The sequence below is a fragment of the Bison bison genome, unplaced genomic scaffold, assembly GCF_000754665.1.
Source record: "Bison bison bison isolate TAMUID 2011002044 unplaced genomic scaffold, Bison_UMD1.0 scf7180017864182, whole genome shotgun sequence".
Lineage (NCBI taxonomy): Eukaryota > Metazoa > Chordata > Mammalia > Artiodactyla > Bovidae > Bison > Bison bison.
Genome location: NW_011494754.1, coordinates 1,761,157 through 1,778,402, shown reverse-complemented (window position 1 = coordinate 1,778,402; position 17,246 = coordinate 1,761,157). Strand labels below are relative to the sequence as shown.

The 17,246-nt window shown below is 39.3% G+C and overlaps 1 protein-coding gene across 2 annotated transcripts in view; it reads right to left on the bottom strand.

Moving 5' to 3' along the window:
* The window catches only part of DCDC2 (doublecortin domain containing 2), a 146,138-nt gene that overhangs the window by 18,675 nt on the left and 110,217 nt on the right, over positions 1 to 17,246 (bottom strand). For both annotated transcript variants that reach the window (XM_010843512.1, XM_010843513.1), the window contains one exon: positions 4,988 to 5,088. In XM_010843512.1, the coding sequence (XP_010841814.1) occupies positions 4,988 to 5,088 (101 nt within the window). The remainder of the gene's footprint in view (positions 1 to 4,987; positions 5,089 to 17,246) is intronic.

Sequence of the window (17,246 nt, the reverse complement as noted above, 5' to 3'; positions counted from 1 at the left end):
TAAAACTAGAATGTAAAGAAAGAAGGAGAAAGGTGTGTGTGTGAATATGGCCTGATTTGGTGGGGGGAGGGGGGAGGCAGGGGTTGGTAAGAGATCTAAATAATCAGCTTCCATCATCATTACAGGTAAAATTAATAAATAATATCTAAATTGAAAAGTAAAAGAAGATATTTAAGATGTCACCAATTAGAAGGATCTCCATTATGTTATATGTCTTAGAATTTTTAAAATGCCAATTAAACTATGACATGTCATCACTTGTAAGGCTCAAAGATCTCAGAGGTATTAAAATAGAGTGAAGAGAACACGTGGTTTAGAAACATAGCCATGTATTTGATGAGAAATAGCTAATAGCTCAAATCAGATCTGTAGAGCAGGAATCCAGGTGGGAAAGGCTGGGGCAAGTGGTTGCTATTTTTGTCATAATTTTTGTTAGATTGGTTGATTTTTTAGAAGAGTATATGTGCAACTTTGTTATTAAGGATTTATTAAGTTTTAAATCAGTCAATAAGAAAACAGTATATATCAAAACTCCAATTAAAAAAAGAAAGCTTTCACTGCTCCTGGGTTCATGATGCTGGCTTAAATGTCATTTAAAGAAACTATTTACCATAAAAAAAAATCTTGGAATTCTCATTTTATTACTGGTTTTAGTGGTTTTAGTTGCTAAGTTATGTCCAACTCTTGCAACCCCATGGACTGTAGCCTGCCAAGCTCCTCTGTCCATGGGATTCTCTAGGCACAAAAACTGGAGTGGGCTGCCATTTTCTTACTCAAAATCTACTACAAATGGATGGAAAATGCTATAAAACAATCCAAGACCACTCTGAAGTTACTATCTACGTTTTCTGCTCTCTTTTCTCAAAAGGCACAAAACCCAAAATATAATTGCTTCTAGTCCTATTTTATAGGTATTTATTTGCCTGTGTCTTTTGAGATGGTGGCTTCTCCTGCCTGATTGTTACCTACTAGAGACAGTGTACTTATCTATAATGGAACAGTCTCATTTCTTGCCTCCTTAGCTTGGAAAAGCATCCGTTTATAAATGGAGCATACTGACACATGCGTCATCAGTGCTAGGGCACACAATCACAGGTACTGGTTAATCAGGCACTTCCTTCACTGCTTATGGGAAACCAGGCTGATCTGCAATGTGCATGCAAAAAATTATTTTTTAAAAGAGTATTTTATTCTTATGAGACCTAAACTCCTCCTTGAGAAAAGAAGTTGGTTTAGCCCTCCCCAAATCCATGAAAGAATGTGATATTCCTTAGTTTCCCACTGGTTTGGCAGTATTAGATGCAGGATTGTTAACTTGTCTCTAAAAAAAATTAGGCATCTAGACCTTGGGACAGAGCTCAAACATGGATTTAGCTGAAATTAGTACACAATGCCCCATTACACACACTTAAACACACAAACACAAAGCCAGATGGGATGCAGAGGCTGTGAGAGATCTAAAATTTTACCATACTTAACAAGCTGACACATTAGCCTGCCATCTTTCCATGGATGCTGGCAGAAGACAAGAGACAACTGGCTCAGAGACAAAGGACTTTACTGCTCACAGCAACGGCAGTAGCCAGAGGACTGGCATTTGTACCTACTGCCCAAGGCTCCATTCCCACAGGGCATTGTGAAGGGGGCGAGACACATGGTGGCTTGCATTACAGCAGAAGAACCCCAGGCTTAGGGAATCCAAATCATTTTTTCCAAATATTTTTATTTTCATGAAACAAATAAAAATTTACCATTTTAACTAGTCTTCAGCATACAATTCAATGGTTGCTGCTGCTGCCAAGTCACTTCAGTCGTGTCTGACTCTCTGCGACCCCATAGACAGCAGCCCACTAGGCTCCTCTGTCCCTGGGATTCTCCAGGCGAGAACACTGGAGTGGGTTGCCATTTCCTTCTCCAATGCAGGGAAGTGAAAAGTGAAAGTGAAGTTGCTCAGTCGTGTCCAACTCTCAGCGACCACATGGACTGCAGCCTACCAGGCTCCTCCGTCCATGGGATTTTCCAGGCAAGAGTACTGGAGTGGGGTGCCATTGCCTTCTCCCAATTCAATGGCACCACATCTTTTATAATGGATAGTAAACCTACCTGACCTTTGCACTATAGGGAGGTATTATCTTTATTAAACTGAACCATAAACAAACCTAGCCTTTGCTCCAAACCAGAATTTTTTAATCTCAGCACTGTTGACATTTTGGACTGGATACTTCTTTGTTGTGAGGACAGTCAAGTTGTGAGGAATTACAAGATACTGAGCAGATTCCTTGCACACTACCCACTAGAGGTCAGTAGCACTTGATCATTTATAATGAGCCAAAGTGTGCCCAGAAATCACCAAATGTCCCCTTGGAAGCAAATCACCTTCAGTTGAGAATGACTGTTCCAGAGGAAGTCACTATCTGTGTTTGGAGGCTGTTCACCAGGCAAATATCCTTGATAAAGCAGTCCCAAACAAAGGCAATCTGTGTCTCAACTCACAAAATATGCAAAAACACCAGAGATCGATGGTGAACTGCCTCTCAACAGAGGCCTTAATCCTCACTTCCGAAACTAGATCTGCTTTTCAGACATGTATAAAGTACTTGGTCAATTTGCACTTGATATTTACATACACACACACATACACACACACACACACACACACCCTTCTTCATGGTCCTTTGACTAAAGTTACAACACGAACCATTGAGATGATGAGAAACAAGTCCAAAGAAATTAAGCAGGTATGGCCCCCCCAAAAAATATGCTGCTGTGCTGTGCTTGCTGCTGCTGCTAAGTCGCTTCAGTCATGTCCGACTCTGTGCGACCCCATAGAAACGGCAGCCCACGAGGCTCCCCTGTCCCTGAGATTCTCCAGGCTGTGCTTAGTCATGTCCAAATCTTTAAGACCTCATAGACTGTAGCCCACCAGGCTCCTCTGTCCATGGGGATTCTCCAGGGAAGAATATTGAAGTGGGTTGTCATGCCCTCCTCCAAGGGAACTTCGCAACCCAGGGATCAAACCCAGGTCTCCCTCACTGCAGGGAGATTGTTTACCGTCTGAGCCACCAGGGAAGCCCAAGAATACTGGAGTGGGTAGAAGATTCCCTTCTCCAGGGGATCTTCCCGACCCAGGAATTGAACCAGGGTCTCCTGCACTGCAGGTGGATTTTTTACCAGCTGAGGCCTGAAAAATGCCATGGACAGAGGAGCCTGGCAGGCTACAGTACATGGGGTTACAAAGAGTCAGACACGATGGAATGACTAATACTTCCACTTTTTTCTTTTCTGTTCTTACTATGATCAGCTGTACACTAATGTCTCCACACTCTCACTTGGTTTTCCACAGTATTTATGACATAGCTGCTTAGAGCAAAGATCTATGGAGCAAAGATTACCAGGCCACAGAGAGAAAGATTCTAAGACCTGACTTCATAAGCATCTCGTGCCAACCCCCTGAGCTAGACAACCCCAGCTCCATTACCAATAGGTTCAAAGAAATACTTAAATAGGTCAAAACCTACTCTGACCTTTTGTTACCTGGTTTTCTTTTCTTCAAACTGACATCAATGTGTTGAAATTGCCCAGCCTTCAGCAATCTCTTTAATCAGTCTCTCTCGAATACTTGTATTTTTAATAGGCTAGCATTCTGGTGTCAAATCAAGCTCTGCGGACTCTTTCCAAGGCTGTTCAAGTATTATCGAGATCAATTTCCCCTACAGCCCCTCCTCTTCCCGGTGATCATCCAACAAGCAAAGAAGTACCTATCACAGATTACAAAACTTAAGTGATTAACAGAGAGATCTCCCTTCCATAATAATGCTATGACCTTCCCTTGATATTTGGCATTTTTGACTCTGGAATATAAATTAGTCTTGGTTCCCACTGCTATTAGGTGTTGTACATACGTGATCTTCTTTGTCTTAAAATATAATACTTAATTATAGCTTCACCGAAGACTTAAAATCCCAGTTTCCCTCAGGGAAAAAATACCTACAACTGGAGTTTATGAAAAATTGTTAGTTGTAGCTAATCCTGGGTAATAAGTTGGATTTTGGAAATCTGTGTGATTTTTAACACACTAAGCTTTTCCCCAGGAAGGTGACGCTTACAGAAAATGCCTGTGGAATAATCAGGCAGCAACTTCACTGCTGCACTGGTAAGACGAATACAACTGAGAACATCATCTATGGAATTTGTTGGATTGTGAAATTTGCTCTTTGAAAAGGAAACATCACATAATAGCCAGAGAACAAGTGGCAATTTCTGGTGATTTTGTATTCCCTTGAGCCTGGGATTATGAATTCCCCCTCCTCGCTTAAATTCCAATCCTCCACTTAGAATTGTAAGGAACCTGACTGAATTGTATTAAAAAGCCTAAATGACTTTTATTTCTTGTGTCATTTAGCCAGAATGAATACTAGTCTCTTCTCTAAGAACATGCGTGTACACACACACACACACACACACACACACACACACACACACTTCTACAGCACAGTGTTCCACTGGCCAAAAAAGAAAATCAATACACACTTAGCAAATATTTGAGCTGCATTTATGTAAGCAATTCCTTCACGAAAAACAAATTCCAACCATAGCCATTTCAAGGACCCTAAAGGACAGAAGACAACAGCACTTTCAAACTGCTGTTCTAAATGGAGGACTTTTTTTTCTAGATAAAACCCCCAAGCCAATGCTCTTTTGTATCAAACCTTCTCCCTCTGTTTCTCATACCTGACTCCAACCCACCTCATTCTTCAGTGCTGTTTATTAAAGATATACAACTTTCTGTAATAAAGACTGCCCTAATGGCTCCTCTTTGTAGGAACACTAGGAAAAACTGAAGGTGTTTTATTTTTAAGGTCATTCGGTCACAAAGCTAGCACCTGAGAAGGTTTAACTTATATCTGCATGAGAACAGCAACCCACAAAACTTGAAAGAAAATGGTAGTCATCGGTTCACACGTCTTTTTAAAGGCACGGTGGCTACCTGGTCCACTGGAATCTCAACTTGCGTGTCTTCATCTTCTTGGACTTCAGCTGCCCCCCGCGTTTCTGATCTCTCCTCTCCAGCTTTGAAAACGCCTTCATCTATAATTTGAGACAAATACACAGTGAAAATCAAAATCCAATTGTGACATCATGTGGCTGAATGTTGAAATTACAATCAAATTCCTATTGATTCTTTTTTATAGGTATTCTGGTTCCCCTTGTATTGGCAAGATTTCTGTAGCCCCCAATTCTTCTAGATTTTCACTGGAAAAAGGTTCAGTGACCAACACAAGGCTGACCCAGAGGAGCAGGGCTATGTCCCAGCCTCCCCCTCACCTTCTGGTACTGATTAAAACAACACAATCCTGCACAGATATTTAGAAGGGCAAGATTTCCCACCTATTATCTCTTTTCTCTCCTCCTAGCCATGAAGCAATGATGATGCTTGGTGCTTGCAAATACTACTTTTAGCATTTTGCCTTTCCCAAAAGAATGCTATACATTGAAAATTATATATTAGAACAATTCTCTCCATTCTGAGTAACATCAAAAATATTTTTACTGCAACAGAATCAGAGCTAACTCCGTATCTCACACAAATCAATCTTTTATTTTGCAGGTTTCCACAGGATTTTCACAATATATGTCTTAAAATTCTTAACTGTAAAACATAACCCAGATCTTTAAGATGTTAGGTTAAGCTCCTTCAATTTGTTCTCCTATAGAAAGCAATAAGGACTGTTCTCCATATTTGCAGTCATTTCAACGTCTTCCCTCTGTCTTCTCTTCACAGGCCAAGTAATCAAAGAATCACAGGACCATTTGTCATTCTGTCTATCTGTTTGCCTCAGGACAGGTCTAATGCTTCAGTCATTCCCACGGATGTTTTCTCTGCCCAGTCATTTACAGTCTCCAGGGATGGAGATCCCACCTCCTTCTCTGATAATCTATCGCAGCATATGATTACCCTTACAGTCTAGAAAATGTTTCATCTTTTGTCTTAAAAACCCCTTCTACTTCTCAAATGGAAACATCTCTCTCAGAGCACAAATATTTAACACATTCCACGTGAAAATATTTCATATTGTCCAAGTTGTGAACTCACATTTCATAAAGCATAAAATACAACTTTACATTCGCTGAGGCTCAATTGTATGTGAAACACAATAGGAGCCAATGTGGCCATATAAGATATAACTGAGATTTAGATTTCTTTCAAGTTGCTTATAGACTAATGAGCAGATAGAAATATATACACATCATCAATAAAGTGCCCTGATGTAAAAGGAATAAGGTCTATAATAGAGCCCTGTGGAAGCTTAGGAGGTACGGCCAAGTGAAAAAGGAAGAAAGGAAGGGAGAGAGGAAATATAACCAAACTCAAGTGCTTTTCATTTCTCCTAGAGAAACCATTTTCCTTTTTAATTACTTCTCTACTATCCTTTTTAAAAACCAGGAATAACAGAGCTGCCCTCAAAGCTGATTAGACATGTTAGATTAATTCATTTTTTACTGAAAGATAGTTAATTTACAATGGTGTGTTAGTTTCAAGTATACAACAAAGTGATCCAGTTACACACACACACACACACATATTCTTTTCCATATTTTTCCACTGAAGGTTATTATAACATATTGAATATAGTTCCCTGTGCTATACATTAGGTCCCTGCTGTTTATCTATTTTATATATCCGTTCATTTCAGTCACTCAGTCGTGTCTGACTCTTTACGACCCCATGGACTGCAGCGCGCCAGGTTTCCCAGTCCATCACCAACTCCCAGAGCTTGCTCAAACTCATGTCCATCAAATCAGTGATGTCATCCAACCATCTCATCCTCTGTCGTCCCCTTCTCCTCCTGCCTTCAATCTTTCCCAGCATTAGGGTCTTTTCTAAAGAATCAGTTCTTCTCATCAGATGGCCAAAGTATAGGAGCTCCAGTTTCAGCATCAGTCCTTCCAATAATATTCAGGACGATTTCCTTTAGGAAATTCCTATAGATCCTTGCAGTGATCTATACTATTTTATATATAATAGTATATATATGCTAATCTCAAACTCCTAATTTATCTCCCCCTGCTATCTTCCTTGGTAAGCATAAGTTTGCTGTTGTGTGTGTGTGTGTGTGTGAGTCTCTTTCTGTTTTGTAAATAAATTCATTTGGATCATATTTTAGATTCCACATATAAGTGATATCATGTGATATTTGTCTTTCCCTGTCGGACTTAATTGGTCTAATGGTTATGTCCTGACTCCATCGAATCTTATGACTGAAAATGTGGATCCAAAATGAAATTGCAGCTCAGCATATCAGAAGAAACAATAAAGAAAAACAAAACAGAAAATGTGGTGATTTTCTCATGTACTGATGTTTAGCTTGGAGTAAATGCAGAAAGTTTTGGTCACAAGCTCAACAAAGAGATTCTTGAGCTAAGAAAAGTACAGGGAAGGACACTTCAAGGGGCAAGGAAAATAGCTTATAATTATTCTGTCCGAAAAGAAGAAAACTGAAAGGGAGTAATCCAAGTCTATAAAATCGGAGTCAACAAGAAGAGGGTAAGTGGATATTTGTCTCTCCATCAAATTCTGGAACACGAAACTCAACAAAATAATAAACATTACATTGATGGTAGAAGACATTAATTAAATGATAGAAAAATAAATTCTCCTTTACTCACATGTGGAGCTCATAATTCTGAGAACGCATAAAGGCATAATAAACTAATTTCAAATAGGGCTGCACATTTTATCAAATGTTATTTCCGAAATGGTTGAAAAAGGAAAATTCACTGTGTTTGACATTCCTTTCTGCCTTCTGAATTACTTTAAAAGGCAACAATCATAGTAATCCACACAACGTCCTTTAAAGACAGATGCTGGTCCTGGCAGACTATGACCTATGTCTGTGACTTTTGGGGATGACATATTTGCATCCGAGCGTTGCACTTGCTTTCAAAGAGACCACAAAGAGAAACCTACAGATACTAAAGAAATATATTTTTGGTGCTCACATTCATTGAAATGTTTAACTGTATCCGAGCAGCGCTCTGGATGGCTTGCAGATGTGTTTTAGGATAAACATTTCACAGGAAAAGAAGAATGAGATCAATAATAACAAATAACATGGAAAGGGCACTGGAATGGGAAAATGGCAACCATGAGGACAGAAACAGCAAGTAGCCAAGTCAACAAAGCTCAGCATTGTATACAGTGACAAAAACAGAGAACACAAAGGGAAAAGTGTTTGGTTGAGGTGTGGCGTAGGATTTGTTCCTCACCGAAAGGAGATGTGCAAGCCACCTCCTTCAGTAGCACGGAGCAAGAAAGGAAGGCTGGAAATAAACAAACAGTGATGGAAAAAAGAACAGCGAGAAAGTTACTTTATGATCAGAAAAAGGACTTGAATTTGTATTAAAAATGTTGTATGAAATTTAAAATAGAGGAATATGAATTTCTAGTGGAAATTTTTTAAATTGCATTTTTTGATTATAGATTATTTAATATGCATGCATGCATTTTAGAAAACTTGGGAGATGAAATAAACATCCCGTGACCCAGAGATTCTCTCCCCTACCTCTCACATGCTCACACACACACACTCATAAAACTGAGATCCTAATGTATATATAACTTCAAAAGATTTTTTTACTTTAAAACCATGTCATGAGTATTTTCTCATGTCAGTAAATGTTATTAGAACACATAATAAATTGATGGGTCCATACTGTAATTAATGGATGATGAACCCGGATTCTTGCATATTCTCATACTTAGAAAAGAAATAAAACCATTAACTAAGTAAGCTATCTGCTCCTCAAAAATAGCACTGACCTTCTACCAAGATGATGCTGGATTGAACATACCTTTTGTCAAAATCACATATGTACTGGCCTCCCCCTTTACCACTTCAGAACAGTTCTCAAAGCTCTCAGAGACAACCTCCCAGGTTAAAATCCTCAAATTGTCTCAAATAAAATTCTCCATTTCTTTCTTAGATTGACTACTAATTTTTTTCATTGAAACCACTGGTTTTTTTTTTAGATGAACATACCTATGATAAAGTTTAATTTCTATCAATAAATTAGGCACAAGAGAATATCTGAATTTCCAGCACCACTCTTCTTTTTTTAATATTTTATTTTTACTTATTGATTTGGCTGCACCAGGTCTTAATTGTGGCATGCAAGATCTTTCGTTGCAGCATGTGGGATCTAGTTCCCGGACCAGGGATTGAACCCAGCCCCCTGCACTGGGAACACGGTTGTCTTAGCCACTGGACCACTAGGCAAGTGCCCGGCATCACTACTCTCGCACTTCGGGGCCACTATTAAGTAAGATCAGGGTTCCTTCGAACACAAGCACTGCAATACCTCTACAGTCCATCTGGTAATCAAGAGGGTTACTGAAGTGTTTAAAGAGTGGGATAAGCTGGACAAAGGGCTGACTCACATCCTGGGCAGGAAGAGGCGGGAAGCCGTGAGATTTCATCGTGCTTCTCACAACAGCATGCAATTTAAAACTTATGAATTGTTTGTTTCTGGAGTTTTTCATTTAATATTTTCCAACCATGGTTGACTGTGGGTGACTGAAACTGCAGAAAGCAAAACCACAGATAAAGGGAAACTACTGTACTTCATTCAGGGCCAAACTGGATGTTCAAAAATATGACAAACATTCATGATGAGTGTTCAAAGGCATGTGAATGTTCAAGGTGAAAGTTCAAAGGCAGGCCTGAAAACTAGAAAATTAAAAATAACACCAAAGAATTGCCAACAAGGCCAAAATACAATGGTAAAGAATTAGAATGATACAGTATGTTCCCTTTCTGTCAGTGCCACAGTAAACGGGGCAGATGGGGAGGATAAGTTGGGAGATTGGGGCTGAAATATACACACTACTGTAGATATACACATATATATACATAACAGATAATTAATAAGAAGCTACTTATAGCACAGGGAACTATACTTAATACTCTTAATGCTCTATATGCAAAAAGAACCTAAAAGAAAAGTGAATATGTGTTTAACTGATTTACTTTGCTATATACCTGATACTAACATATAACGCTGTAAATCAAATATACTCCAATAAAAATGAATTTGAAAAAAAGAAAATCACAAAAAAAGGCTACTAAACACACACCCCATGGAAGAAGGCAAACATAAAACATTAAAAACTTAAAACACCTGCTTGCAAGGATAGATAACACATGAAATTTTAAATTTTTGTGAAAATATTAAGTGTTCCATCAAGGGCAGTATTATGCAAGCACTTCAAAACCTACTTTCCCTTTATTGTGACTGCTCATTTAAACTTGTACGTAAAGTTAGATCATAATGGCAACCATTATGTGCAATGATTGTATAGGTATTGCTACCAATACCTCAGATGTCCTAACCACAACTCATTAAGGGTAGGTGCTACCTAGGGTCGGCTTTCCAGGTGGTTCAGTGGTAAAGAATCTGCTTGCCAATGCAGAAGATGCAGGTTCTGTCCCTGGGTTGATCCTGGTATCCTGGAGAAGGAAATGGCAAGCCACTCCAGTATTCTTGCCTGGAAAATTCCATGGACAGAGGAGCCTGGTAGGCTATAGTCCATGGGGTCGCAGAGACATGCCTGAGAGACTTGAGTATACAAGCTACAGAGAGTAAGGGGTTTAGCCTCTAATGGGACACACAATTACTTTTATTGTCCCTCAAATTTACATAAAAACAGAAATTTAGTCTTATTCCATCCCAACATCAACAAGTGCCCCCTTTTTGTCATATATTGCCTGCCTGTGAAATTTTGGTGCACCAATAATCATCTGACCCACTTTCAAGATTTCTTCTAACCCTTATTACAAGCTTTAACATAATTTTCAACTGCTCATGTGCCAAAGATTCTCTAATCTACACCAGCCTCTTCATGGATCCCCAAGTTCATATATCCAATTACCTAACTTGACAACTCACCTTGGATGTCTAATGGGCATCTCAACCTTAACGTGGTCATAAGAGAACTCTGGGTCCCGAGCCTAAACTGTTCATCCTCTATATTCCTCATCCCATAACATAGCACCACCACTTAATCCCAAACCTGGGAATTCTCATTTCCATCTTGCTTTCACTCCCTATATGCATTCCATTCTAGCCCTGTCAATTCAATCCTTTTAAATACACCCCAAATATGTGAATATTATTTCCAGCTCCACTATCAACTTGGTTCAATCACCACTATCGGTTGGAGGGGCTTTTACAACAGCTTGCAAAGTAGCATCCCTCTGCTTCTACTCTTGCTTTCCTCTAGATTGTTCTCCACACAATAGTCAAGTAATATTAACAGATGATCAGAATTACTAAGAAACTCTCTAACACTTTCCAGTCTACACAGAATCCAGGTTCCTTACCATGGTTTACAGAGATGTAATCTGATCCTGAACTCCCTTTTAGACCACATTTCATACCAGTTTCTCTTTGCCCATTAAATTCCAGGTACATTTTGTTTCTCTAACAGCAAACTTATTGCTACCTTATGTCTTTGTTGTTTTTACACCTTCTACCTGGAATGCTCTTTACTCCCTTTTGCCATGATTAGCTGTTCCTTCTCATTCAGATCTCAGGAAACCTGCCTTGTTCCAATTCAAGTCATTCACCACAATACTCGGTTTTAACTCTCTCGCTAGCGTTTATTACTAGCTGGTATTTTTCTTGCTTATTTGGTGTTCTAGTGTTTCTCAGTCTCCACCAAAGTGTTGGCTCCAAGAGAGCAGGTACCACACCCTACTGTTCACTGTTCTGTACCTAGCATAGAAGAGAGCACGGCACACAAGAGTTCAAAAGGCGTTTGTTGAAAGAATGAAGAGCAAGCACCCAAAAATATTTGCTGCATGGAGACAGAATATAAAGACAGTACAATGTAAAAGCCACTGCTGCTGCTGCTGCTGCTGGTGCTAAGTTGCTTCAGTCATGTCCAACTCTGTGCAGCCCCATAGACGGCAGCCCACCAGGCTCCCCCGTCCCTGGCATTCTCCAGGCAAGAACACTGGAGTGGGTTGCCATGTCCTTCTCCAATGCATGAAAGTGAAAAGTGAAAGTGAAGTCATTCAGTCGTGTCCAACTCTTAGCGACCTCATGGACTGTAGCCTACCAGGCTCCTCCGTCCATGGGATTTTCCAGGCAAGAGTACTGGAGTGGGGTGCCATTGCCTTCTCCAAAAGCCACTAGCCCGGTCCATTAATTATTTGTGTTGTTTCAGGGTTTTTGCCCCAGTCTGGCCACACTTGGCACTATAGCATTTAAATGAGGAGAGGGATAGAGGGAAGTGAACAGAAAGAAGACTAGCATAAAAGCTACACAAGGATCCATACAAATGAGGCTATGTGTGGTAGGCAAAATAATATGCTACCCAAGATCTCTCCACCCTAATCTTCAGAAACTGAGTAAGTCACTTCGTGTAGCAGAGGTGAATAAAGATTGCAGATAGAATAACCATTGCTAATTAGCTGACCTTGAGATGGGGAGATTATCCTAGATTATTCTTGTGGACCCAATGTCATCACAAAGGTCCTTGGAAATGAAGAAAAGTGGAGGGGAGATCAGTGTCAGGTGAAGGACCATGGGGCCACTGCTGGCCTGGAAGATGAAAGGAGGCCATAAACCAGGGAATTGCAGCCAAGCCCTCAAAACTAGCAAAGGGCAAGAATAGAAAGTTTCCTCTTAGAGACTCTAGAAGGACTAAGCCCTTGCCAACGCCGTGATTACAGCCCAGTGAGGACCATTTTGGAAACTCTGAGCTCCAGAATGGTAAGATGACAAGCTTGTATGCTGTTTCAAGCCACCACGTTTGTGGTAATGTGTTACAGCTGTAACAGGCAACTAATACACTGACTGCTCAAAACTAATGATCTGGAAAGAATAGTGGGGGGCAAGAGCTTTCACAAATCAGCTTTCTGACTCCTGCAGACACCTGCTGAGGGAGGGCAGACACCCCGTTCCTCCTGCTCTGAAGGCACTGGTTACAAAACCTCCTGCAAGTGTGCAGCCTTCTGTTTTCCTTCTCTGTTATTACCTCCATTTCTCACTCCCCTACAATGTACAAAAAAACACCCACCCCAAGATACCCACACATCTGCCAGAAAGGAGAAAAGGGATTCAACTTTTTTAAAGTCCTCCCCTACCCTAAAATCTTCATTATAAAAGCCATTTGCTAACAAACTAAAGAGCGAGGATAAATTTGATACACAATACTGCTTTCATTCAATTACTACACTGAGGATCAAATTCAATGCTTGGATGCACACTACACCGAAATTCAGCTCTAATCTTTTTCCTTTGAATCATGAATAGACATTTTAGTGTATATTACACAGCAAAGCAATAACAAACACTCTAGTAAAAATAAAAATGCTCCTCAATTATTTTTCACTTATCCCTTATGAATTTTATTGCCTAAGAAATGAAAGCAGAGATGCTGAGGTAGGGCGGTCATGTCATCACCATGTAGTTTGTAACAAATACGAACCTGTTTCCCCTACAGAAATGGGATACAAATGCTTATGCATTTTTAGCCTTTCCACAACCACAATGGCAGAAGTGAAAGCATTTCCTTATTTCAGTGCATCAGTATCTAGTTCAGTAACATCACAGAATTTTAATATGTTAAAACTGTCAATGTTAAGTCAGAAAAGTGGCCAAATAATGAATGATACGTTCATGTAATTGGTGATAATCAGTATTTAAGCCCAATAATCTTGTTTAAGGCTCCTCTCGTGACTCAGTGGTAAAGAATCCACCTGCAATGCGGGTAAGATCTCTGGGTGGAGAAGACCCCCTGGAGTAGGAAATGGCAACCCACTCCAGTATTCTTGCCTGGGAAGTCTCATGGACAGAAGAGCCTTGTGGGCTATAGTCCATGGCGTCACAAAAGAGTCAGACACGACTTGGCAACTAAATAACAACAAAAATCTTGTTTAAAGGATACTTTCTCACCAGGTTTATTAAAAATTCTTTTAAAATTGTATTATAAACTATAATTGAATGTGTTCAGTATTTGAAACTGATTAGAACTTATCAGGACAGAAAAAAAGAAAAATAACAGAATAATGGCCAGTTTTAAATAGTTTCTGGAAATACAAGATATCTATTAAGTGGAAGCTCTATATGTAAATAAGAAAGTTTAGTGTGACCATAAACATTTTACCATGCTTTACTACTGAGACTTTCTCATAAAAATATTAAATTAACTATAAAGCATTAACTTTAAAAAGCAGCTCATTAAACCCAGTAAATTACTGAGAAAAAATGTGAGCAGCAAGGAGTTTATGGCTTTCAGTATATAAGATAATATTCTAAGAAGGGAAAAGTACACAGCTCTCTTTATAAGGAAAAATCATGCTGTCTTTATCTGTGTCATCAATCACTAGAGGCAGAATTCGAAGTAAAATTGGTAAGGTGACACCCAAATAATGTTCATTAGCTAATATGGTTAATGTGAACTATACTCATATGTGAAATATATTTAATTTCCAATAAAACCCTTCCCAGATCCAGATTGTGGTCATCACAACATCTTAATGAAATTCAAAGAAAGCACTTTTGGAAAGTGGACCCCGCCTGAAGTTTAGCAAGTAGTGATTTCAAGAAGAAGAGGGATTCCCATGTGATAACACTTCCTGATGAAGAGGGTACTGGCCAGCCTTCTCTGATCCTCATAACAACTTGTACAATATCTCCTTTATAGTGCTCCCCTGAATTAAAGTTTATTATCATCAGGCAGAATGAAAAACTAATCAAGTAACAGCTAATGTTCTGAGTACATCTAATTTAGTACAGCCATATAACCCGAATGTTTTTTAATCACTAATCTTCCCCATATGTTTCATTATGATCCATAAACTCAAATGGAAACTCTTTACAGGAACAAGACTATCACAAGTGAGTGATATTTTTCTTTGGAAATTTAGAATATTATATGAAAATAACCTTATCTATCCACTTAAATAGGCTGAGTTTTCTTAACTGCAGCTTGAATGGTATCTGACTTCTTTCTGTGTTCTGACTCCTACTCTAGATATTATCATCTGTTATGCAACTGATGTTTAAATTTGACTATTAAGTCTTTGCACAGACTTAATCTTAACCATTTTGATTATTTTACCTTGACTTTAAATGGGGATAACAAAATTTGCTAAGTGTAGGCAGAAAATAAAAGTATTATTATTACTATTGATTTCCCCAGATCAAAGATAATTTTGTTCTTATCCCTTCATTTCTATTTTATTCTTTTTAGATGTTTTAGATTTTCATCAAAATCAGCAATATTCAAAGAACAAAGAATAAAACACACATATATATATAATAATTCATGACAAAATTATTTTATAATCTATATCAATTTTGATATACTTTATAAAGTTCATAACAGATACATGGATCTGAGAATAATAAAATACTTCTGAGTTGGCTTACCTAAGCCAACAAGTATACATAGCTTTCATTTTTTCATTTCTAATTTTGTAATCATATAAAAATTACACTGCAAATTAGTTTTAGTTTATCAGAATAATTGAATTGTTCCTCATTGGGTCCCAGTGACTTGAAGTTACTTAATAAGTGACTTAAAATTCACGATTCCTGTTCTTATTCTGGCTAATCCAACTACCTCCAAATGACCTTGTGTATTTTAGTCTGTAAAAGAGCTCCCCATACTCAAGTTACTTCTCTGCCATAGAAAATGTATCATGGCTGTTGTTCAGTTGTTAAGTTGTGTCCCACTCTTTGTGACCCCATGGACTGCAGCACACCAGGCTCCCCTGTCCTTCACTATGTCCTGGCATGAATTTGCTTAAATTCATGTCCATTAAGTCAATGATGCTATCTAACCATCTCATCCTGTGCCACCCCCTTATCCTTTTGCCTTCAGTATTTCCCAGCATCAAGGTCATTTCCAATGAGTCAGCTCTTCGCATCAAGTGGCCGAAGTATAGGAGGTTCAGCATCAGTCCTTCCAATGAATATTCAGGGTTGATTTCCTTTAGGATTGATGGGTTTGACCTCCTTGCAGTCCAAGGAACTGTCAAGAGTCTTCTCCAACATCACCATTCAAAAGCATCAATTCTTCAGCATTCAGCCTTCTTTACCGTCCAGCCCTCACATCCATACATGACAACTGGAAAAACCATAGCTTTGACTATACCTTAGGTTTGACTATCATGGTAATAAATGGCATACTTTCATATAACAGAAAAAGGCTTATTGTCTAGTAGGAAACTTAAATGGAAAAATCAGTGGAATAGAATGATAACATAACTAGTGCTACACAGACTGCTAAATATGCATAGAGGGGACTCCCCTGGTGGTCCGGTGGTTAAGACTCCAAGCTTCCAAGGCAAGAGGCATGGGTTTGACCCCTGGTCAGGGAATCAAGATCCCTCAAGCTGCGAGGAGTAGCCAAAAGGAGGAAAGCTACAGGCAAAGTGAAAATCAACTGCAAAGGAGTAATCAGTATTAAAGAGTGTCCTCCAGCTTTGGCATCGCAATGATCTGGTCAACTAGGTGAAAGTACTTTTCAGTTTAGTTCAGTTCAGTTGCTCAGTCGTGTCCAACTCTTTGCAACTCCATGGACTGCAGCACACCAGGCCTCCCTGTCCATCACCAACTCCGAGTTCACCCAGACTCATGTCCATTCAGTCAGTGATGCCACCCAACCATCTCATCCTCTGTCATCCCCTTCTCCTCCTGCCGTCTTTTCAAATGAGTCAGTTCTTCGCCTCAGGTAGCCAAAGTATTGGAGTTTCAGCTTCATTATCAGTCCTTCTAATGAACACTCAGGTCTGATTTCCTTTAGGATTGATTGATTTGATCTCCTTGCAGTCCAAGGGGCTCTCAAGAGACTTCTTCAACACCACAGTTCAAAAGCATCAATTCTTTGGCACTCAGCTTTCTTCACAGTCCAACTCTCACATCCATACATGACTACTGGAAGAACCATAACCTTGACTAGATGGACCTTTGTTGGCAAAGTAATGTCTCTGCTTTTTAGCAGAACATAAAAATCAGATTATATGGGGGTGCAGAATAAAACAGTGTGCCTGTCAGAGAACAAGGGCAATATGAACCACTCTTGGAAGATGATGGGCTATGAACTGGAGAAGAGAGACCATAGTCATAAATCCTAACTCAGAGGCCTGATGCCACAGAGTTAGTAAGGGCTGAACAGGGTTAAATCCCACTTCTTCTGACTCCTGCTTTCCAAAGAATTTGTCACAGATGTC